The sequence below is a fragment of the Amia ocellicauda genome, chromosome 15, assembly GCF_036373705.1.
Source record: "Amia ocellicauda isolate fAmiCal2 chromosome 15, fAmiCal2.hap1, whole genome shotgun sequence".
In the NCBI taxonomy this organism is placed as follows: Eukaryota; Metazoa; Chordata; class Actinopteri; order Amiiformes; family Amiidae; genus Amia; species Amia ocellicauda.
This window is the reverse complement of record NC_089864.1, coordinates 10636594-10660512: the sequence shown is the minus strand read 5'-3', so window position 1 is coordinate 10660512 and position 23919 is coordinate 10636594. Positions and strand designations below refer to the sequence as shown.

General features: G+C 37.1%; 1 protein-coding gene across 5 annotated transcripts in view; it reads left to right on the top strand.

Moving 5' to 3' along the window:
• gxylt1a (glucoside xylosyltransferase 1a) overlaps positions 1-23919 on the top strand; it is a 64589-nt gene that overhangs the window by 31100 nt on the left and 9570 nt on the right. The window contains exons 9-10 of one of the 5 annotated variants that reach the window (XM_066723582.1): positions 8677-8732; positions 21019-22437. The exons of 1 other annotated variant lie outside the window; for it this stretch is intronic. In XM_066723582.1, the coding sequence (XP_066579679.1) occupies positions 8677-8732; positions 21019-21092 (130 nt within the window). In that variant the 3' untranslated portion in view covers positions 21093-22437. Of the gene's footprint in view, positions 1-8676; positions 8733-21018; positions 22438-23919 lie in introns of those variants that run through there. 3 more of the 5 variants (XM_066723585.1, XM_066723584.1, XM_066723588.1) reach the window with 3 other exon arrangements.

Below are 23919 nucleotides of genomic sequence, written 5' to 3'. Positions count from 1 at the left end.
TTCAGTATAGATGGGGCCTTGGGCAAACTGGCATGAGCAGCATCCCCTGTGAGCTATTGAATTAAGTAATTATCAGCAGCACCTGTCCCCTGCAGCTCATAATTACCTGTAGTCAAGGGGGAGAGCGTTTAAGTGTCCTTTGTGTCCTGTTTCACAAAGGCTTGGCTTGAGGAGGAGCAAACAATTATAGAAATCTATAACTCCACAACAGTCATTGGTTTTGAAATCTCAAAGACTTATCTGAAGTAGACGGTCACTGAGTCTGCTCCCATTTTTGTGTTGATTTTTGATCAATTGTTATTCATTTGAAGAATTCCTCCATCTCCAAGCTCCATTCACCTCTTGATTTGTGGGGTGTTCTCTGAAATACCTTTCCAAGAGATTCTTTCTGTCTCTGTTGGATTGTTCTAATTTGTAATATCCAAACCAAAATCACTTCTTTGTTGTTGTGTTTTTCAGAAAGTACAATTTTTTGTGTCCATTATAAAAAAGGGATAAATCAATACTTGCTATAAACTTATAAGTGGCTAATAAAAATATGTAAATCTCACAACAACGTGAGTTAAACCTACAAACATAGATATGGTCTTTGTGCAGGCCTGGCTTCGTGATTTTTCTATTCTCATTTTCAAGTATTCAAATTCTGAACGCCTCTACCAGCTAAAACATTGTGGGCTCACAGGATTAAGTAATTGAACTTGTATTAGCCTCAAGGAAGCAATCCATTTAAAGAACTTATAGCAGTAAGTGCAAACAATTCACTCCCTGGTGTGTCAATATATGTCTGGATCCACTTTACTGTGTAGTATCGATTTTTCTGGAATTCTCTCTAACCCATTTGTAAGGGTATAGAATCCAATGTAAATTGCTTTAAGGGACAGATAGAGCCCAATCCATGCATCACAAACCCTTGTAAAGGAAACTATTTGGAAATACATCCTTTAATGTAAAATCTTTGTAGCCCCAAGGTGTCAAGAAGTTTGATGTTGTTGTTTTTGTGTGTGTTAATGATTTTCTCTCTACACAAATACTTTTTTAATTAAAATTCATCGGACCTTGACTGGTACAAACACCACCTAAACTGGGATACTTCATTTTGTCATTCCTATTTTTCTATTTGATTATTCTCTATAGTATTTCTGTTCAGGTGAAGAAAAATGTCATCATTAGTTTAACATACATCACAATACCATTCTGCGAGTGCACTGGAAGAATTGTTTCTCCCATGTGAAAGGTTTATGGATAATTTCAAATACAATACTTATGTTATTAGCTGGAGGGTTAAGTAAATGTTTCTGAAATGATCAGGATGGGGTTCAAGCTGGATATTTAATTGTATTGGACAGGAGCATCTTTAGAAGAACAGTCAGCACCATGCAGAAGTAATGTCTTGTTTGGGGCAAGGACCTCATTTCTAAATCCAACATCTATTATATTCATTGTTAAAGACTTTGTACTAGAAATAGAAAGGTGACCTAATTGAAAGATTTCAAATTGGTACAATTATTTTTTATATTTAAACATTAATTATTAAAAAACACAATTGATCTACTGAACCGATATAATCCATTCAACATGTATGAACGCATTACTGGTTTGTGAAGAGTCCCTTAGACTACTCTTAGACTTCAGCTGTTGAGCGAAAAAAAGATGAAAGTTTTCTCTTGTGAGGAGACATTCTCAACAAATCTAAGTCTATATTTTTCAAATGCAGTAGTAATAACCCAGCATGCAGAGGGAATGATGTGAGTGAATTGATTAAGGACAGGGCTTCACTTTTAAGCTACTTCTTCAGACAAGCTGAACTTTGATCTTTGATGACACCAAATCCCTAGTCTTGGCAGGCTTTGTAGGTAGGATATACAGTGTTCTTTAATACACACCTTTGAAAAGGAAAAATAAAATAAAATCAGACTTCTGAAGTAAAGAGCAGAAAACGATCTGGGTTTTTTTCCCTAGCCACCGTATGTATTCAACGTGGACAACATTTATAGTACAGAATACAGAATAGGACTGTGTGGGAGCCTTCATACCCTGGTGTGATCTAGTCAGGACATCTTTCTAGGCGGAACAGTGTGTTGTCCCTTTGTTTTTTCAACTGTCATTAATTCTCCATTTTGCCTTTTTCCCAGTTTCTGAACCAATGTGAGAAGTATATTTCCTTGAAATTTGGGCTGGTCTCCTGTCTCTGCTGGACATCGTGTTTTAAACATCAGCAACACATTTGTACCCTAACAGTTCTATGGCAGAATATAAACTCTTGTTTAACATAGTAGTTGATGACACCTCATTGTTTGCTGGTTCTGCTAGAGGAATAATATATAATCTATGACATTTTTCAAGCAGGTGACTTTAAACTTTAAAATATTGCTTTTAAATGCGCATTTTCTGTATGTATAGTATATTAAAGTTATATATTCATATATATGATGGCCTTCCCAAGATGTTTGCCCTTGTTTTGTTATACAGTGTCTCCTTTTCAGGATATGCCATGTTAAAGAAGATGAGTTAGGTCTTCTTCTTGGTTGTTTTTAATCTTGTTGATCCATCCTATAGCTTCTTCAGCCCATCTCTGATCTGTTATTCTGGCCCATTACCATTTTAACATCTAAACTATTTCAGTGATGTCACATAGCTTTGTTTGTTCACTGTTTCTCTGATTCACAAGTATTACGAAAGTGCAGTAATACAACCCAATATAAAATTCAATTTAAGCAATTCAAAAGTGCAGTAGTAAATACATGCTATTACTTTGTTATTGGTTATTTATTACACAAACAAATACATTCATCTCTGCTTCTTCAAATAATACAAGCTCTCATGAATTTCCCAAAAGGCTTACCTTTAATAATAGTTTCAATCTCCATGTCAGCACTGTCCCCAAGCTTCCTTCTGAAATAATAATGCCTAGTCATAAGCCTCTCAGGAAAACATGTTCGGTCAGAAGCTTTGAAGTGTCTAATACACAAAAACACAAATCATCATAGGGTAATCATTGTATGGGGTGCAGAAATCATTCTCTTTAATCTTCCTTGAATATGTTTTTGGGCCAGTATAGTAGTGTCCAAGGGGCACATTCATAATATCCAGCCTGGGTTTTGCTATTTTTTCCAGGCAGTAATTTACAGCACACAACTGAAGTAAAAAGTACTTACTGGAAGTGTTTCATCTGCTTAATGGTAAGCTTAATAATAGTAAGAAAACATTTAGTGACACTTTAACACTTTAGTGAGCGGAATAACTGCCTATATTTACTTCAGTATGTGTTTCACGGGTAAACATTTAACAAACCTCTCTCTAATTTACAGACTCCTGTATCAAAATTAAAGTCAAATCAAAGCTCCCATAGCTAGCTGCATCCCTTGAAATATCTTAGCTGCAATATGTTCATAGCAGGTGACATAATTAATGTATTATTAAAGAGAAGGTGTTTGCTATAGCTGGAGATGGCTCCTGATGTTTTTCTTCATTTTCAAAAATTCAGAATTCAATTTCTGTGCCTTTAAACATGGGAGCAAACCACACAAGACCTTCAATGACAGCGGTAGGGGTGGCACATGGGAGGCAACAATTCACTGAAGACCTCACACATGAAAAGGAGAAGTTGTGTTATTGTAATGGTAATAACGTAGGGCTACACAGATTATGTGAGCAATCATTATGAAAGTAAGCTGTGTGAAACAATAATTGGGAGCATATTTGCACACTGCCTGGCTTCCTGTCAATATACCAGCAGTCACCAGACATTTCCTGCATTCAGAATGAGGATAGACAGAGCCTAGAACAAATGATCCTCGGCTCCCTATTCACTGAACTACCAGACAGGTTATAATAGAGACTTGGTTTTGCATTTAAAGGCATAAAAGTGAATGTATTTAACCTGTTGTCTTCTGCCTCTGTCTTCTGGTGATGAAGCCACGTCTTCCACAGGGCATCATTATTCCTGTGGAAATAAGGTTTTTTGTTGAAACATTTTTAGGTATTTTTAGGTGTCGCCTGCTGCATCATGTACTTTTTCTGTCTCTCAGGTCTGCTTCAATAGTAGGCAGTTAACGAGTTAAGGATTAAATCCACTCTTGGATCGATTTTCTTCATTTGGCATCTGCTTTAACCATAAACAAGCAATCATACGAGAATCACACTGAATGTGTGATTCAGCCCTGGTAAAGCTGTCTGCCAAATGAATAAATAATAACTACATTCTTTCAAAATGGTATTTTGGATACAAGACATAATGGTCTTCAAATGATCAGAAGAATGCTTCCAGTTCCACAAGTAATGGTAAATTATGCCGCATGACTCTTTCCTTATAATATCTATTTTTGTATGATATTTATGGGTTTTAAATTAAGCTATAATGCTGATAGAGATGAAGTCTAGCTTTGCCAGTGCTTGTTATAAAAAAAATCCCTATGGAAGACCACCATTAGAAACAAATGTGCTTTCCGATCTGCTGTTGATTTATGTTATTGCAACTAGCTAATTAATTAAACATATTAAGAGGAAATGCATAATAAAAGTTAAGGGCCAGATTAAATCTAAACATTGACCCACCCGCTAATAGAAAACTACAAACCTGTTCATCGTAGTGGTTACATTTCTGATTAGAAGAAAGTGTCATCTTACTAAAAATGAAGCCGCAACTGAGTACAATTCTGTAGTTTTCTATTAGCGGGTGGGTCAAAGTTTTGATTTAATCCGGCCCTAAATCTTGCAATTGACCAGAACAAAATTGAATAAGGTCAATGAACATGTGATGTCTCCTGATTTCATAACACTACAATTGAATATCACCCCTTTCTTTTCTATATGTACCCATTGCCATGTTCTGTTAGGGCTGTAGCACTAACTCTACTTGGTGCAGTATAGTTAGCTTCAGTAGATGCCCATCCTAACTTGCTGCTGCCTTGTGTAACTCTATTGCAACTCTATTGCTTCACCTGCAGACTGTGTAAACAGCTCTCCAGTGTGCAACTCTGCCTTCGCTGAATTTTTGCATTCTAGTTGCTTAGTTACAGTTTCGCCATGATCTAGGATTCTGAGCCTCCGCTACAGACAGACTTTGATCTGTTTCAATTGAGATTAATTTATTGGAACTTTATTCTACTGTCATTTTTAAAAATACACATAGCATTAAACTCCAGTGTATTTTGTACAACTAAATACTCTGACATCTATGCGGCATCTTGCACAAAACAATCATGTTTTCTTCAGTATTCTTTGGCACGTAATGCATGGTTTTATTACTGTGTGTAATGTATTTTGATGGCTTCTGCTCATCCCATTTCTGTCTATTGATAATGTGTAAACATTACAAATTGGCTCAGTTTAGGTACCTTGAGGAACTTTTCCACTAATTTCCATCTAATTGAAAACAAAATATATTGTTATGAGGTCTGCCACATGTGAATAGATATTTCCCTTTTCGTCAATAGTGAACACAAACAGCTCTGTGCGTCTGAAATGATCTGCATCTCTGGTCTCGAGCTTGTCGTTCGCCTGTTGCAGTGGCAGTCAAGTAGAAATAGAAGATCCACCAGCCAAAATTGCTCTACAACTGTATTATGGCTCTCCTTCCACAGCTTTCATTCGACTGAAAATCATCTTCCCCGCAGCTATTTACCACCCTTGTGTATTTTTGAGAAATTTCCAGCAGAGAAGCAGAATGTAGTAATAAAAAAGCGAGAGATCATTTAGGACTTTATGGTCCGGTCAAGTTTAAGAACGCTGTCTCAGAATTAGTGCTCATTTAGTTAATTTGATGTCTGGAGGAAGAGGGATATTGTACAGATGAGAGAAGGAGTAAAATAATACGGAACAGCTATTTACCTAATGCCTTTTAAGATTAGGTTTAATTAAATTCTCCTTGTGATATCAATACATTTAATAGAAGCTGTCTCAGAAATTGCCACTGCTTTTCAGGGGTCCCATCAATTTAATCTGTAATTTAATTACCATTTAAGAGAAAAGGCATTTTTAGTATCTTGAGCAATTCCACTGTTATAAAATATTAAAAGAAATTAACATGGAAGCACATATCAGATTTAGTTATAAAATTAGACTGGGAAAAATATTAATCTTCAAAATAGTGTGAACAGGTCTGTGTATTGACTGTAGATAGACACACATGTTAGGTCTTTCGGGGGCTGCAGTATTGAAAAGTCTAAATGAAAAGGCAAAGGTTAAAATAATTAATATAAAATGGGAATTATGTTAACCATTACGGAATGAGTAATGTTAGGATAATTAGGCATCCATTGTTTGATTAACTCATTAAGCAAATACAATACCATGTTTAGGTATTATTCAGTTGCATGTACATGATCAAACACTAAATGAATGGAAACAGTCTAAGAGTGGCAGAAAAAGGATACAATTTAAAGCAGTTTAAAGATTTGTCAGAAATGTGAAGTTTAAAGATCCAATACTAGGACAAGGAGGTTGTGTATAATAAACATCTTGCAAGAGCACACAACTCTGCATGTTCTCATATGCAGACTAATTATTCATGTTTGCTACCTACAATTACTGTTTCATTGTTTCCAGATTTTTATAATTACATTTATTGTCATGCTTCACTGGACACTACCTCATAGCTTTCATAACATCTTGTTAGAGGATATATAACTGGTCATAATCAAATTCCTAATCCTTCATAAAGAAAATCCTAATAAAATTAAAGGCATATAATTATTGATGACACTGTTTATAGTAGGGAAAGGGTCAGGGTCTCATTTTTACTATCCAAGTTCACTTGCTTGAGTTGATAATAATGTGGGGTTGAGTTTTTATGGTGTTGACTGAAATGTTTTACCTTTGATTAAAGTCTTCTTTTCTCTTTGGATTTGCTGGAATACAGGTTAGGTTTTCATATTACCATTATTAGCTTTTTGTCTTTGCCTTTGATTGGAGTACAAGTGTTGTGTTTTCATTTGACTACATAGTGAGGCTGTTACACAACCTGTTACCCAATTTAATAATGCATGTTGTAGTACAGTGTTTTGAGTCTGAACGCATGTGTTTTTTCAGGATTAAACAATGCCATTTGAATCTGCACCATAATGCCTCTTATGTCTTTATTGTTATGTTTCAATAGACTTGATTTCCACCGACAATGAGGCAATGCACTGCAATGTGTAAACTAAACATGTCTGTGGCAGTTTTTTAAATCACGAGGCCGATTTCATACTCTTAATTATATTCAACTAGGGATTAAATGAAGTAGGTTATTTTAAAGTCTCGTAAAGCCTTAAAAATTAAATCCCTTATCACATGGAACGGCAAGCTAATTCAGACATTGCCAGGAGTCGGTTTCCCCTTTTGTTCAAGGGTTTCTTGCACTCAATGCTGCCAATGCTTCCCAGGTTCACACACATTGTCAGAGTGCATGCATCTCCCACTACCTTGATATCAATTATACTGTAGACCAATGGTAGGGATTGCAAGGAGAAAACTCTCCCTTAACCCTTGGGAACTCAGCGTGACATATATGTCTCATACAGAGCCTTGGTAAATTGAGATAATAGATTTTAGTCATGCCTGTTAAAGGGTTGTTACATATATGTCACACTGTGTTCTTAAGGGTTAATGCAGCTATTGTCATTTTAATCTGTCAAATACATCCTAATACAACATGAATGGCTTTTCATTTACAAGAGTAAATGACCGGATGAGTATTGAGTGGGAAATTGAAGAAAAATAAACCTACTATGCACCTATTTTTAATTGTGCTACAGTCACTATCCATCTTCATAATAAAGCAATGAATGCAGCACTTAATATTTGTTATTTTTGTCCAGACATTACATCAAATGGTCTTATTGATATGTTTATTGATTGTAATAGAGTGAGGCTATGATTGTGATGGTGAATAAGATGGTGGTGTCTTGTCCTCAATACCTGACCTGACACTATATACAGAGCCTTGCAAAAGTATTCAGACCCCTCAATACTCAAACCCACAATACTGCCTTTTTTTACCTTAGTACAATATTTCATGGTTTACCTAGTAAGGCCATGACTTTATGACCAAATGGTTAAAGGGTTAAAATATTACCTTTGATATCTTATTTGCTCTATAATAAAGTGAATATGTTTCATTCACATGATGGAATCAAGTACATCTCTAGCCTGTAGACACCCAATGAAGTTTAGACCAACAATGATTTACTGCATTTGGAAAAGCATTGAGAAGCAGCCCGAGCGTTTCCACCTGAAGAGTGAGAGGACAGTGTGGCAGCTTTGGTCTGAAATCTCCTACAGGAGCCATACATACAGGAGGACAAGGCTAGCCCTGAAATATTACTCTTCACAGAGACAGAAATATTTGCCTTCAAAGTTTCAGTTTCTTTACTACAATTATCACACAAAGGCCTCCCCTCCTACTTCAAAACCCTTCGGTGCTAACATGACCATTAATTGTTTTTACACAAAACCATGATGTTATATCACTTAACATTCTATGGACATCATGTTTTAACATCATGTCATTTTATGTTTCTTTGTTAGGTTTACATATGCTAGAAGAATACCTGTGCCAAACACATATCTCTCTGTGGGTAAACCAGTATAAACATGTTTACCTTGACTTCAAGATTTCAACTTGTTTACATTGTTTCAAAACACAAAATGGTAATCTGAAGATTTCATAACTGAATAAATGTTTTGTTTCAATAGGGTGAAATACTGTACACCCCAAACTGCAATACAGACCAAGCTTACAAGAGAGCATGGTAAGTGTAACATAGTAAAATAATAAAGTACAAAACACTCATTCCATTTAGACAGACAGACAGTAAGATATATATATATATAAAAGTAATCCATACAGTGCATCTGGAAAGTATTCACAGCGCTTCACTTTTTCCACACTTTATGTTACAGCCTTATTCCAAAATTGATTAAATTCATTATTTTCCTCAAAATTCTACAAACAATACCCCATAATGACAACATGAAAGAAATTTGTTTGAAATCTTTGCAAATTTATTTAGAATAAAAAAACTAAAAAAGCACATGTACATAAGTATTCACAGCCTTTGCCATGACACTCAAAATTGAGCTCAGGTGCATCCCTTTTCCACTGATCATCCATGAGATGTTTATACAACTTGATTGGAGTCCACCTGTGGTAAAATCAGTTGATTGGACATGATTTGGAAAGGCAAACACCGGTCTATATACGGTCCCACAGTTAACAGTGCATGTCAGAGGACAAACCAAGCCATGAAGTCCAAGGAATTGTCTGTAGATCTTTGAGACAGGATTGTATCGAGGCACAGATCTGGGGAAGGGTACAGAAAAATGTCTGCATCATTGAAGGTCCCAATGAGCACAGTGGCCTCCATCATCCCTAACACCAGGACTCTTCCTAGAGCTGGCCTCCCGGCCAAACTGAGCGATTTGGGGGAAAAGAGCCTTAGTCAGGGAGGTGACCATGAACCCAATGGTCACTCTGACAGAGCTCCAGCGTGTCTCTGTGGGGAGAGGAGAACCCTCCAGAAGAACAACCATCTCTGCAGCACTCCACCAATCAGGCCTGTATGGTAGAGCGGCCAGACGGAAGCCACTCCTCAGTAAAAGGCACATGACAGCCCACCTGGAGTTTGCCAAAAGGCACCTGAAGGACTCTCAGACCATGAGAAACAAAAATTGAACTCATGTCTTGAGGAAACCAGGGACTGCTCATCACCTGGCCAATACCATCCCTACAGTGAAGCATGGTGGTGGCAGCATCATGCTGTGGGGATGTTTTTCAGCAGCAGGAACTGGGAGACTAGTCAGGATCTAGGGAAAGATGAATGCAGCAATGTACAGAGACATCCTTGATGAAAACCTGCTCCAGAGCACTCTGCACCTCAGACTGGGGCAAAGGCTAATCTTCCAACAGGACAACGACCCTAAGCACACAGCTAAGATAACAAAGGAGTGGCTACAGGACAACTCTGTGAATGTCCTTGAGTGGCCCAGCCGGAGCATAGACTTGAACCCGATTGAACATCTCTGGAGAGATCTCTGGAGAAAATGGCTGTGCACCGATGCTCCCCATCCAACCTGATGGAACTTGAGAGGTCCTACAAAGAAGAATGGGAGAAACTGCCCAAAAATAGGTGTGCCAAGCTTGTAGCATCATACTCAAAAAGACTTGAGGCTGTAATTGGTGCCAAAGGTGCTTCAACAAAGTATTGAGCAAAGGCTGTGAATACTTATGTACATGTGCTTTTTTTGTTTTTTATTTTTAATAGATTTGGAAAGATTTCAAACAAACTTCTTTCACGTTGTCATTATGGGGTATTGTTTGTAGAATTTTGAGGAAAATAATGAATTTAATCAATTTTGGAATAAGGCTGTAACATAACAAAATGTGGAAAAAGTGAAGAACTGTGAATACTTTCTGGATGCACTGTATATACATAATTTAGATAAATAGGTAATGTTTAAGAATGAGATTGTATAAATGATCAGGACTGAACATTTCTAAGCAGATATAACACATAGGAAAGAGGAGAAATGATCATGCAATACCACAACATCAAAGTAAGTTTATTTTTTTACTTAATGTACATGTATCAATATAGAGTGATAAAGTAAAGGCTGTTTTAAATAAAACAATTTTTTTAGTAAAAAACAAACTGACACTGGGTACTGGGTTTGTAGGACTGCTACATAAACTCGAGCTCTCTGGTTCTGTCGTGGGGTAGATATGGCCATCCCTGGTTGCAAGGCCTTATCTAGGATGTAGCCATTGCTTGCTACCGATAGCCATGTTCAGGGCTCTGCCGTTTCACACCCATTCTGATAAGTATGTGCTGTCCTTTTCCAGGACACTAATCCAGAGAGAAAATTAAGAGGAACAATAAAAGAAGGAATATATAATGAGACAGGTTTCATGACTTTTTACTACAGAGCAGTGATTATTACCGCACAGTCTTTGTATTCAGTTTACTTATTTTAATAGCACAAATGAGTTGTTTCTATACAGTTCCCTTTAAGAGCCCAATATCGACACATTTCTTTCTTTTTATTATCACTTTTAAGCTTTTACTTCACCAGTCTCATATGGAAACACATTTCTGTGTAAATATTTATGTTATGTGGACATTTTAGGTATTCAACTTAGTTTTCTGTAAAGACAAAACTCACTTTAAATAAAACCAAGTGGTGGCAATGTGTTCAGTTTAGGTATTCAATTTATTGATAATGGCAAAAATGATGAAGGTTTAATTAAAAAAATAGTTCTTCATCTTTGATTAAATTCCCCTCAGTCAAATTGAGATTTTATAAAGCTGGTACATGTGAGACACAGCCAAAAAGTTAAACAAGGAGTCCGTTTTAACAACATGGTGGGGGAGTTTGTTCCATACTCTTTATGTATGATATAAAACACAAGAGCTGAACACACACACACACAGACTGACAAGAAAAAAAAACACATGAAAGACTAGAAAACTATTTAAAACTAAACTAAAAAAGCATGTCACTGGCTCTTGAATTCAGCTACATGTCATTGTGACAAGGGGCCGGATTAAAACAAAACTTTGACCCACCCGCTAATAGAAAACTGCAAACCTGTACATCATAGCGGTTACATTTATGATTAGAAGAAAGTGGCATTTTACTAAAAATGAAGTTGCAACTGAGTACAGTTCTGTAGCTTTCTATTAGCACTAGCAGGTAGGTCAAAGTTTTGATTTAATCCCAGCCTAGGTTTAATTCAGACTGTAAATTGTTTATGTACATGGGTAAATTACTTATGATAGCCTAGTATACTACTATATACCAATGCTTTATAGTTCTTCAGGCTAAATAATGTTGTATAACAAACAATGGTGAGTGCCATATTCTGAGTAATGTACTTATACTAGTGCTAATCGTGCTCTGTGAAACCAACCCATAGAGAACAAGGTGAAATCTGGATGAATGGCAAAGCACAGCCATAAACTGTCAACATAATCAACCCACGGTAGAAATATGGATGTCTAATTATTTTGAGCACTAATTTTATATTTCATAAAGAAAAGCATTTCATTCTAAGCAATTTCATACAATAACAGGGTAGCCTAAATATACAACATAGCTTAAAGTACAATGTATCTGAAAGCTGTGTATTGTCTCAATGCATTTGTTGCTGAGGATAGTCAAAACAGTGGCTTTTTATTGAATGTAGAAAGTTCCAATTTGGTCATTTTTGCAGGATCACTCAGGTGCTTTGAAAGATTTTATTATTAGGATTTCTGCCCACGCTGCCATACAGGCTACTATAATAAAGTGTTCTGGATATTGTTGACTGATGCACATTTTCTCCCATCTCAGCCATTGAACTCTGTAGGTCTTTCAAAGTTGCCATTGGCCTCACAGTGACATCCTTCACCAGTTTCCTGCTTGCCCAGCTGCTCAGTTTGGAGGGAAAGTCTGATCTAGCCAGTGTCTGGGTGCTACAATGCACACTTCCATTTCTTGATGATAGAGTACACTGTGCTCACAGGGACACTCACAGACTTAGATATGTTTTTACCCTTCTCCTGACTTGTGCCTTTCAATTATTTTATCCCTGACTTGCTTTGCTTTTGCTTTTGCTTAAAATTCACTACCTGACCAAGGAACCTCACAGAGACAGTTGTTTATATTCTGAAACCACGAGGACTATTATTATTGCCATTCAACTCATTGTGTGGCTTATTGTGGTTTTTATACCTTCTTATTATGTTTGCCACACCAAAGGGTTTGAATACTTATGCAATCACGTTTTTTTTTTCATATCATATTCATCTATTTACTTCTTTGCCCCTTGTTTTTGCGTTGAATGTGTGGAGTAGTTTGTTTATATAAAACATATTAATTCCTACTTCAAAGTGTTATGACTGCAGGTTTTAAAGCAAGAAAACGTTGCTGTTTGTAGTGTTTTATGTAATTATGTATTTGTGTAGTTAGGGACCTGTTTCAGTGTCAATAATGAGTTCAGATTTTCTGCGTCTGTTTAGGGTTTTATCTTTCTGTTTGTTCCCTTTTTTTATTATTAACTCTAGTGCTATAAATAATAAATAATAAATACGCACTTAATTCACCATGTCCCTGCCTAGTGTTCCCCAAACCCTGCCTTTATAGCCCCAGCTGCCGTGTCCAACCCCACACGGTGTCACAACATATAAGAAACATATATTGAAAAATATATATTGAATTGCAGCTATGTTGTGAGTGGTGGCTTTGCAATTGTATGCTCTGAATGGCTTTTCCTATGGGTTTATGCCTGGGCACCCCAGTGCTAAATAAAGGCCACTTTTGAGCTGCCTCAAGGCTGAATGTGTGGGCCAGTGGATAACAGCATCTGTTCCTGTTCTTTGTTGTTTATAATTTTCTCTGGTAATAAAGCTGGAATTTAGCACTTGGGTGTATGTAACAATGAAGCAAAATGCATTAAGGAAGACAGTCTTTGATGGAATTGCAACTATATTGTTTTAAATTACATGTATTTGTCTAATGCATCTTCACTTTGTGCGAATTACTATATACTGAAATACATCTGTCTTTTGTGTGATTTAATTTATTTACATATCACTTACCCTGTTTGTTGTATTGTCTAATTTCAGCTGACCTAACACATTTGTAAGTAATGTATATAATTCCTCTCTACTCTTTCCATCTCCATTAAGTCTGTATCTCTATGTTTCTCTTTGCACTCTTTTCTAATGATCTGATTTTCAAACAGCCTGTTTTATGTAGTTACTTCCTTTCAAGCGAAGGTATCGAGATACATCTCTCCGCAGGGATTTGGCTCTCTTCATATACGGCCTGTACATGCACAGAGCACACATGTAAATACTGGCTCGTGTCAATAGATAGTCCAAAGACATCAATTTCAATTACACCTCCTGCAGTGTTTACTATAGTATGTGTACCACACTATATATTGGCCACATGAGAACCATTCAAGCCCGGGCCTCTCTACACGAGCGCAAAACTTCACTATAATATTGTTCAAATTCTCTATTTCACCAGTCTGTTTGAATATTCAAGGGAAATACATTAATCACTCCTAACTGCGGCGCTCATCCAACAGTCGCCGTTCCCTCTGACCTTTTGTAAACATGCCTTTCAAGATCCCTTCCCAGACACTATTGGCTTTTGAACCTAATAAAAAACACTGTAATTACAGGGCTTTTATTTGCTGTTTGTTTAATATTCATGATTCTCTTCAGTGGGCCTGGATGCTGAATCCTTTGTTTCTCTCCTTGTTACAGCGCGCTGTCTTCTTTGTCCAGCTTTAATTATGCATGAAACTCAAACAATGAGGCCATAATTGATAGCGCTTCTCCACATTGTTTTCACACTCACACATTATCAGCTTCACAGTAAAGGCAACAGGAATCACAATACTGGCTTTACTGGCACATCAAATAAGTACAATTGTACTTGTAAGCTTTCTTTCCCTGTTGTTTTTTTTTTCTTTGTTTTTTTGGGGAAGATTCTCCTGTTGAGACAGATAAGCAGCTAATTCTATTAATGTGTTTTATCAAATCAGTAAAATAACTGGGAGTCCCCAAATTAGTGACGTTGATTTATTATCCCTGCAGGCATGGGTGGGGGTGGCCGTGATAATTTGTAATTGCAGCTGAAAAAAGGAGATACATTTGATAGGGAACATCCACAGCCCATTGTCACCTCGTCAGCTATAAAAAGACAGCAATTGCTTTTATTGTGGTGTTGCCACCCTGTAATAAATGAGGGTAGACAACAAAGTCTTATGGGTGTGTTTCGGTGTATTATTGCATGTTCTCTAGGGGATCAGTTTAGGTTATTGGCATGCATACCACTGAAGCAGAAATGAAAATGGCTCCAGTGAATATAGCCTAAGTAACATGCTTGCACTGTAGAAGACAGATGTCAACAAATTCTTAAAACAATGCTTCAGAACATGCATATTAATGTTAGTCTGGGGCTAAAATATTCGTAGTTAAGTGCTGATATGGCAAGCATTGTTTTTTTAAATCATTTTTATGTTTTTATGCAGACATCATATGAGAGACAGAAAGACAGTTATTCTTTATTTATGGTGCAGTGTTAATGATTACATTAGAAACTAAGCAAGTTAATATTGCTCTTTGTTTTCCACTGAGGACCTCAAGTGCACTTCCCTACTGCTATTGCAATATATATACGCGCTGGTGGTGTTTCCTGAGCTCCCTGTCTCACAAATAGTGTGTTTTTCCTCATGTGTGCAGCAGTGATCTGTAAACTATGTTTTAGAGTTGTCCACAGTCCAAGCACAAAGTGTGTGTGTGTGTGTGTGTTGGGGGGGGGGTCCAAAAAGTGTTACCTTGGAAACAAAACCCAGCATAGTTTCCAGTCTAAGGCTTCCATTCAGCTAATCACAAAATTAAGCAAGACAACGTTGCCTGCAAATACATTTTTTGAGATGATGAGAACATTATGACTTAATCACATACATTTGACACTTTCAAAATCAAAATAATCACTATACATAAGGAAGATTAATACAAATGTAGGGAAGATACTACAATGGAGAAAGGAATCAACTGTGTTGTTGTGATGCCCATGTAACAAAAACTGTGTGAATAACTTGAATCCGTACCTGCTGGCTTATTGGCTGGTGAAAGATCCAAATGTGTGAGTCTCTTGTAACAGTGGCTTCCAGAAATAGTGTTGGTGCTGGTGTGTGTGAGTGTGTGGGTGCTGGGGGAGGCAATGGCTGTTGCTTTACTCTGTAAAAAAAGTCTGAAGTATTTGAATGCAAATAATTAATTAGAACAATTGTCATATTGTTTGCAAGGAAAACTGAAAACCCTCTTGTAAGATTCACTGAAACAATTATTGAGGTATGCTAAATCTGTGTAATATACACTCACCTAAAGGATTATTAGGAACACCTGTTCAATTTCTCATTAATGCAATTATCTAATCAACCAATCACATGGCAGTTGCTTCAATGCATTTAGGGGTGTGGTCCTGGTCAAGACAATCTCCTGAACTCCAAACTGAATGTCTGAATGGGAAAGAAAGGTGATTTAAGCAATTTTGAGCATGGCATGGTTGTTGGTGCCAGACGGGCCGGTCTGAGTATTTCACAATCTGCTCAGTTACTGGGATTTTCACACACAACCATTTCTAGGGTTTACAAAGAATGGTGTGAAAAGGGAAAAACATGCAGTATGCGGCAGTCCTGTGGGCGAAAATGCCTTGTTGATGCTAGAGGTCAGAGGAGAATGGGCCGACTGATTCAAGCTGATAGAAGAGCAACTTTGACTGAAATAACCACTCGTTACAACCGAGGTATGCAGCAAAGCATTTGTGAAGCCACAACACGTACAACCTTGAGGCGGATGGGCTACAACAGCAGAAGACCCCACCGGGTACCACTCATCTCCACTACAAATAGGAAAAAGAGGCTACAATTTGCACAAGCTCACCAAAATTGGACAGTTGAAGACTGGAAAAATGTTGCCTGGTCTGATGAGTCTCGATTTCTGTTGAGACATTCAGATGGTAGAGTCAGAATTTGGTGTAAACAGAATGAGAACATGGATCCATCATGCCTTGTTACCACTGTGCAGGCTGGTGGTGGTGGTGTAATGGTGTGGGGGATGTTTTCTTGGCACACTTTAGGCCCCTTAGTGCCAATTGGGCATCGTTTAAATGCCACGGCCTACCTGAGCATTGTTTCTGACCATGTCCATCACTTTATGACCACCATGTGCCCATCCTCTGATGGCTACTTCCAGCAGGATAATGCACCATGTCACAAAGGTTGAATCATTTCAAATTGGTTTCTTGAACATGACAATGAGTTCACTGTACTAAACTGGCCCCCACAGTCACCAGATCTCAACCCAATAGAGCATCTTTGGGATGTGGTGGAACGGGAGCTTCGTGCCCTGGATGTGCATCCCACAAATCTCCATCAACTGCAAGATGCTTTCCTATCAATATTGGCCAACATTTCTAAAGAATGCGTTCAGCACCTTGTTGAATCAATGCCACGTAGAATTAAGGCAGTTCTGAAGGCGAAAGGGGGTCAAACACAGTATTAGTATGGTGTTCCTAATAATCCTTTAGGTGAGTGTATAAGATATATATTGAAATATGGTAACACTTTACAACCAGTCTCACTAGTTACAGTGTATTTACATAGTAGGTACTCAGAAACTCCATCTGTACCTGTATTTGTACATTTTATATGTAATCACATGTGCATTTAAGAGAAAGCTTAGTTACAAACATAGTTACAAATGCAGTTACAATTGTGTACTTATATATACACCATTAATCATTTTTACACATTAAGTATGTTGTAATAATGCATATTTACACTGATCTTATGAGTAACTACAAATGTAGTTAGTGAGTACCTACTATGTAAATACACTGTAACTAGAGAGACTAAATATTGTAAAGTGTTACCAAATCCTATTTATTCTCCAGCAGGCCATGTGCAAAATATTCAAGTACAGACTGACATAGTGTTATATACATCTCTGGATCTATGAAGAGAATACAACATCTATTGTTTTTATTGTATTTATTCATTTTTATTTTTATTTATTTCCATTTTCTCACCCTGCTTGAAATGATCACCTACAGGATGGGAAGAAGGAAGGTTTTCTACAATAGCCCTAAAATAAAATGCAGATCTGTCATTGCAAAGTAAAATTGATTGTGTCAAAGGGAGATGTGATCATAGTAATTGTTCAATTTTTTATATATATTCATTGTTATTCAAAAAGGAAATGATTACTTCCATTTAGCAGCCCATTTCATTAGCTAATCATACTCTGTTGAAATGTCTAATTGACTAATTAGCCAACGCCATGATTAATGACATAGTAGTTTCAAGCTGTCTGGTTTGACACTGTTGTATCTGTATGTTGATACCAGACCTTGGAGGTAGAGAATCCCAGAGTTTATTGAGCCTGCCATTCATGTAATAACAGTGTTGTTGTACAATACTGTAGATTTATGGAGCACTAGGTTTATGGGTAATGTTGTAAATGGAAAACACCATCCAAAATCCAAAATACTAATGTTTCACTCAGAGATAACAATAAACTATAGCTGACACAACATCTACTACTTTCCACAACACTTCTAATTTACAAGGTATGCATATATGAACATTTGGTAAAGTAAGAGTTTTATTGATATGGTGGATCAAATGCATGTTATATTTGCTCCCCACTAATGGCTCAGATAGTCACAAATGTATTTTCTACTATAATACTTCCTTTATATTATATGTCATTTAAATATAAAGTTCAAAGGAAATGTATTGTGAGCTGCTATTGTTGGGTGATATATAACATCATAAAAAAAGGGCATTCAACTCAAACCCCTTCAAGTAATTGAAAACGTGTCACTTAAAATTATGTAATGACAGTTAAATTCATCTTCAGATGACAAAACTGACAAGACTGATTTTCTGAAATTGATCATTCCTCTTGACAGTTACTGTTTGTCCAATATGGTCCCTCTCACCTGAGGCAGAAAGACTGTCCTTCAAAACCATCTGTTTCCCATTCGCTGGCTAATTCATTTGTCCTTGAGTTTTGGAAATGGCATAAATCAAGGAGATACAGCTTTTCTTGCAGATATTTATATTTTGGTTACAAATATAGTTGTGTTTAGCAGTGGTAGCAATCAGTCTTTGCTTCCTTAAAATCATTTGAATGGACTATATTATTATTTTGATAGTTTTGATAATGCAGCATTGCTAGAGACTGATCTATCCAGAACTTGGGAGACGCCTGTGCTTTTATTTCTTCCTTTCTGTATTACTGACCCAGTTCCAAGCTTCAGTTTTGCTCCAAGCCCTTAAGGTGAGGTAGTTTACTTTACAGCTGTACAACCTCAGCAACTCTACAGACGTTCTCATTTGCAATTTCAATTCATGCCTTGCCAGTTTGCTCAAAGGCATTATCCAACTCTGCAGAGTACAATGTTAGAGTAGTTAAAATTGATAGCCCTTGCTTTCAGAAATGTGCTATATTATAACAAAATGAGAAGTACAACCACCGCTACAGATCATTAACAATTAACAAAAACATATATTCCAAATTAGGTATTACTGGGATCACACTTTTGTTTTTAGCAGAAGAATCTGCCACAGGATACTTTTTCCTGTGTCCTTACTCAATAGTGTGTTGGGTTTTTAATTGTCGTTGTATTAAATCAATGTACACAACAATTTATATTGTCAGTATAATACAAACATGAATGCAAGCGACATGAGCTCAGCTCTCACTGAGATGATGTCAGACATTCACAAATTCCAAAACTGTTCCTGATTTAGATACTGATTTGAAGTTTTCTCAATGAAAGAAGGCTAAGACCCACTAATAGTAAAACACAGGCACAAGTTCGCACACTGATTTAAAAAGTATGTGAGAACAGAACAGAAACCTCTGGAGCATTTTATGTTTTTTAACATGATTTCATTTCGCATCCAGAATGGATTGTTTTTTTTCCAAGCGCCTATGAGGAAGATCTGTGGGGAAATCTTGGGTTTTACAACACTTTCTCTCCTGAAATATGAAGGATTTAAAACTATATTATACACTTCAAAACACCCATCTGTACAATAATAATCCCAAAGGCATGCATTCTCTTTCTCAACAAATCATTTCCAGTGAGATGAGAAGCAAAAACACCAACTGTACTTAAAATGTAGAGTGCACATAAAAGATAAGACTATCTTAGTGTGGAAAGTTATCTGTATTTCTGTCCATACAGTTTCTACAAAGCCTCCAGTATCAGTACTACTAGTTACTTTTATATATATATATAGTCACATTACAATAAACACTCTGAGGAATATACCGCAATTTGTACCTTAGGTGATTAAAGGAGCTTCACTTCACCAGCTTATAGCTGGTAGGTAACTGGAAAAGCAAGGGCCACAGCTGTACAGACATGTCACAGGGGATATTGCAATGAAAATAAAATGTCCTCCTGAAGTCAATGGAGGTGAGCATTTTTCTATTGGTTGGTGACAGAGGAAACTGTAAGTAAGTGGGTTAAGACTTAGCAGCTCATTACCTATCCATGCAAATGAGACACGGTGCATAATGAATGTCTTTTGGCACAACAATGCTGTTTCTTCACTCTTAAAGCTACAGTGGTCTATTGCTCACCTGCATTCAGTAGTTATTTAAACATATATCCTAGCTGCCTGTCTTAAGATAGTTGGAGATCCTTGTTAGTCCTTGCTTAGATCAGTAGATTCCACCATAGTTGATGCCTGATTCAAAAATAGTTTGCCTTGAAGCTTCACATGCAATAGACCTTTGGCATTCTGCTCAGATGTGTCCGTGGCTTGCTTTTGAATGGAACAATGATACAATCATTAGGAGAGCAAAGAGGAAGAGACAGTTGTGCTAAAAGAGCCCCGAGGATGAAGTGTTTGGTGACTGCTGAACATCTCTAAGCCCTTAAGGGGACTGTATTTTCACAGTGGAATAAAAAACACAGACCATTTACGGATACAAATATTACTGTAGTATTTTTAAAGAGCTCAGAGTGGATACAATGTAAGGCATTGTGGCCAGAAAGTATATTCTATAAGCAAGTTACCAAGAGAAATCCAGAGACATGTGCATTACGTTCAAAACATTATTCAGTCACCAGAGAGGCCGATGTGATTTCATCTTTGTTATCATAGTTCCTTTATCGAGATTTTATGCAGCAACTCAGTTCATTTTCTCTCCAAAGAGGTTTTAAAAGAAAACGTATGGCATTTGAAACTTATTTCCATGACTAGTGAATGCTGATTTAATGTAAGTCCTGCTGAGATTCAAGAAATACATTGTGATGTTTCTGTTACAAAACAGGCGAATGAAAGAGAGCAGGCACAATGTTCCTCTTACTATAGACTGCTTTGAATAGAAACAATAGAGGCTTCTCTATTCTTCCTGACAGTGTTCGGTATCAGCACTGGCAGACTGGTATGATTTTATAATTGGCTTTCAGATTATGTTTTAAATTCTTTTACTTTTCTCTTTTTTTTTCCAGGGTCGGGGGAAGGTACTCAGACAGCACAAGTCTACTCAGTCCTGTTTGATCTAACCTGGACCACTTCTTATTAACCTCTGAGACGTGGATTCACACTGTCCTGGAATACTTTGCACCATCTAGTATCAGAAGTCCCTTTCACACTCAAATTCAAGCAAAAAGCAGGCAGCATTTTCCAGTTTTTTTCCTATTGCACCCCCATTCACACTGACTTTGAATGCTGGCAAAATGTTGGGAGGTACCCATTCAAGAGAATGCCGAAAAGAGCATTGTAGCCTTAGGAACGACATGCAATAGAAGCATGTGGATTCGGGAGAGTAGACATGGACTGATATTCTGGATGTGTTTGTAATAGTTTGATAATTTCCACATTTTGCCAGTTTCCTTCCACTGTGGTTACTGTGCTATTGGTCCTAACCAGAGTGCCGGTTCAGTTCGGAACAAATAGAATGAAGAACAAATTGTCAGGATACGTCAATCTAGGTGAATTTTTGCGCTATGACCAGGTCATCAGGTTGTATGGTTGTGTGTTTTTACAGTGTGGTCACTGGACCCAGCAATCTCAGGTCATTTGAATCAGTGAACCCAGTTCAACTCAGCTCTCGCTTCATGGTAGCGTAACAAGAGGCATTGTGTGGGGTCTTGACATATACTGCAGCAAAGTGAAATCAACTAAAATAAATAAGAAAAACTCACCCCTATTCTGATTGGTTATGCCAGTTATAAGAATGCAAGGACGTGATGAGTCTTATGCTGTCATTCCTATCCTGCTCCATTCACACAGACCCGTTGCTGCTGGTGGAAAGTTCCTGGTGTTGAAATATCACCTTCGACTGTTTCACCCCAACCTTTCTGTCAACAAAATGCCACAAAAAAGGCTGCAAACGTTTCTGTGTGAATGGGGCTTAATTCTTCACTGACTCAGTACGAGGCACATATTCAGTGACAGACTGAGATGCCCATCCCAGAAAAAGCTGTGGATCTTGGACTGACTTCAGAAAGGGGCTTTATTGAGACAATCAAGCCGTGCAATAAAACTCTCACTGACATACAAAAACACAGCAACCCTAGGGCAATTTTGTAGCTCACACTATGGCAGATCTCCACAGAAAGTTACACACTAAGCCCCCTGTTGCAGAACTGTGCCAGGGAATAGGAGAGCATCATCCAGCCAATGATTTCCTGGTCAGTGTGTGGGCTCCATAATCCATTCCCTGCTCTATTTATTTCTTGTATTGAATAAAAAGCCTCTTTGTATGTTTTCTTCATTCTGATTTGCTCTTGCAATCTTATTTTAAGCATTGTCTGTTCAATGTTGTATTGAATTGGTAAGATGACAGTTAACACCTAGTAAGGTTAGAACAATGATGCATGCCATAGGTTTGCGTTTTTAATTTTGGAATAATTAAAACTATTAAATAAAAAAGGTGCAATCTTGTCATATCCCTGATACGGTGTCAATATCCAGTTCCAGGAACCATCAGGTCCTTACTGAGACAGTTAAAAGTGATCAAAAAACTATAAATGATTAATTGTAATTTTTAAAAGCTGCATCTCATTATTTGATCATGTAAATCTAACAAACTGCCGTGTCTCCCATCAGGCAGATGATCAGCATGCTTTGGAAAAGCCCACTAACAAGTACAGTTAATTATAAAATCACTTTTCTAACAGAAACACTGTTTTTCTAACAAAGGTTTTGGCTTGTGTGGAAAATTTGCTGTTTGTAATGTAATTATTCCTAATGGGAGATTGTGGGAGAAATACGTTCAGAAATTCTTGAGTTCTGTAAAGCAATGTAGGTCATGCTGACCAAATGTTTTGATGCCTGTGTCTCACTAGAAGCTGCATTAATGAATTCAACTGCTTCAGATTAATTAGAATCACTGATAATTGGCCCTCAAGGTTTTTACCACAAAGAGTTGATAATTTATTTTAACTTGCTTCAACATAAAACAATCAGAATAATTTATTATGCTACCTTCTTTTAATCTTTGTTCCATGATGAATAACTATATTTTTTGTGAACATTTAGCATAATTTCTAGCTTGGGATGAAAATAATTTGGTGTTTTATAAACTTTTATAATTTTTAGTGCTGAATATATTATTCTTGGGGATCAGAGCGTTCTTTAAAAGTATCACTTTCTATCTTGGGCGATTTCTCTGTGATCTCTTGCCTTCACTTTTATGAATTTTGATGTTTTAAATTGCCTTGATTAAGTAAAAATCCTCATTATCACATTAGGAGACAAAAAGTGTTTAGTCATTTGTTCAAACTTGGAATGTACACTATCGTTCAAAAGTTTGGGGTCACTTAGAAATGTCCTTGTTTTCGAAAGAAAAGCAAATAATTTGGTCCATTAAAATAACATCAAATTAATCAGAAATACAGTGTAGTGTACAGTAGTTGGAGGGATTATATCTGCCGGCTGGCCTGGGAACGCCAGGGAATCCCCCAGGAGGAGCTAGAATCTGTTGCTGGGGAAAGGGAGGTCTGGTCTGCCTTGCTTAATATGCTGCCACCGCAACCCTCACCAGGACAAGCGGTATAGAAAATGGATGGATGGATGGATACAGTGTAGACATTGTTAATGTTGTAAATTACTATTGTAGCTGGAAACGGCTGATTTGTAATGGAATATCTACATAGGCATATAGAGGCCCATTATCAGCAACCATCAGTCCTGTGTTCCAATGGCACGTTGTGTTTGCTAATCCAAGTTTATCATTTTAAAAGGCAAAAGATCATTAGAAAACCCTTTTGCAATTATGTTAGCACAGCTGAAAACTGTTGTGCTGATTAAAGAAGCAATAAAACTGGCCTTCTATAGACTAGTTGAGTATCTGGAGCATCAGCAATTGTGGGTTCGATCAAAGGCTCAAAATGGCCAGAAACAAA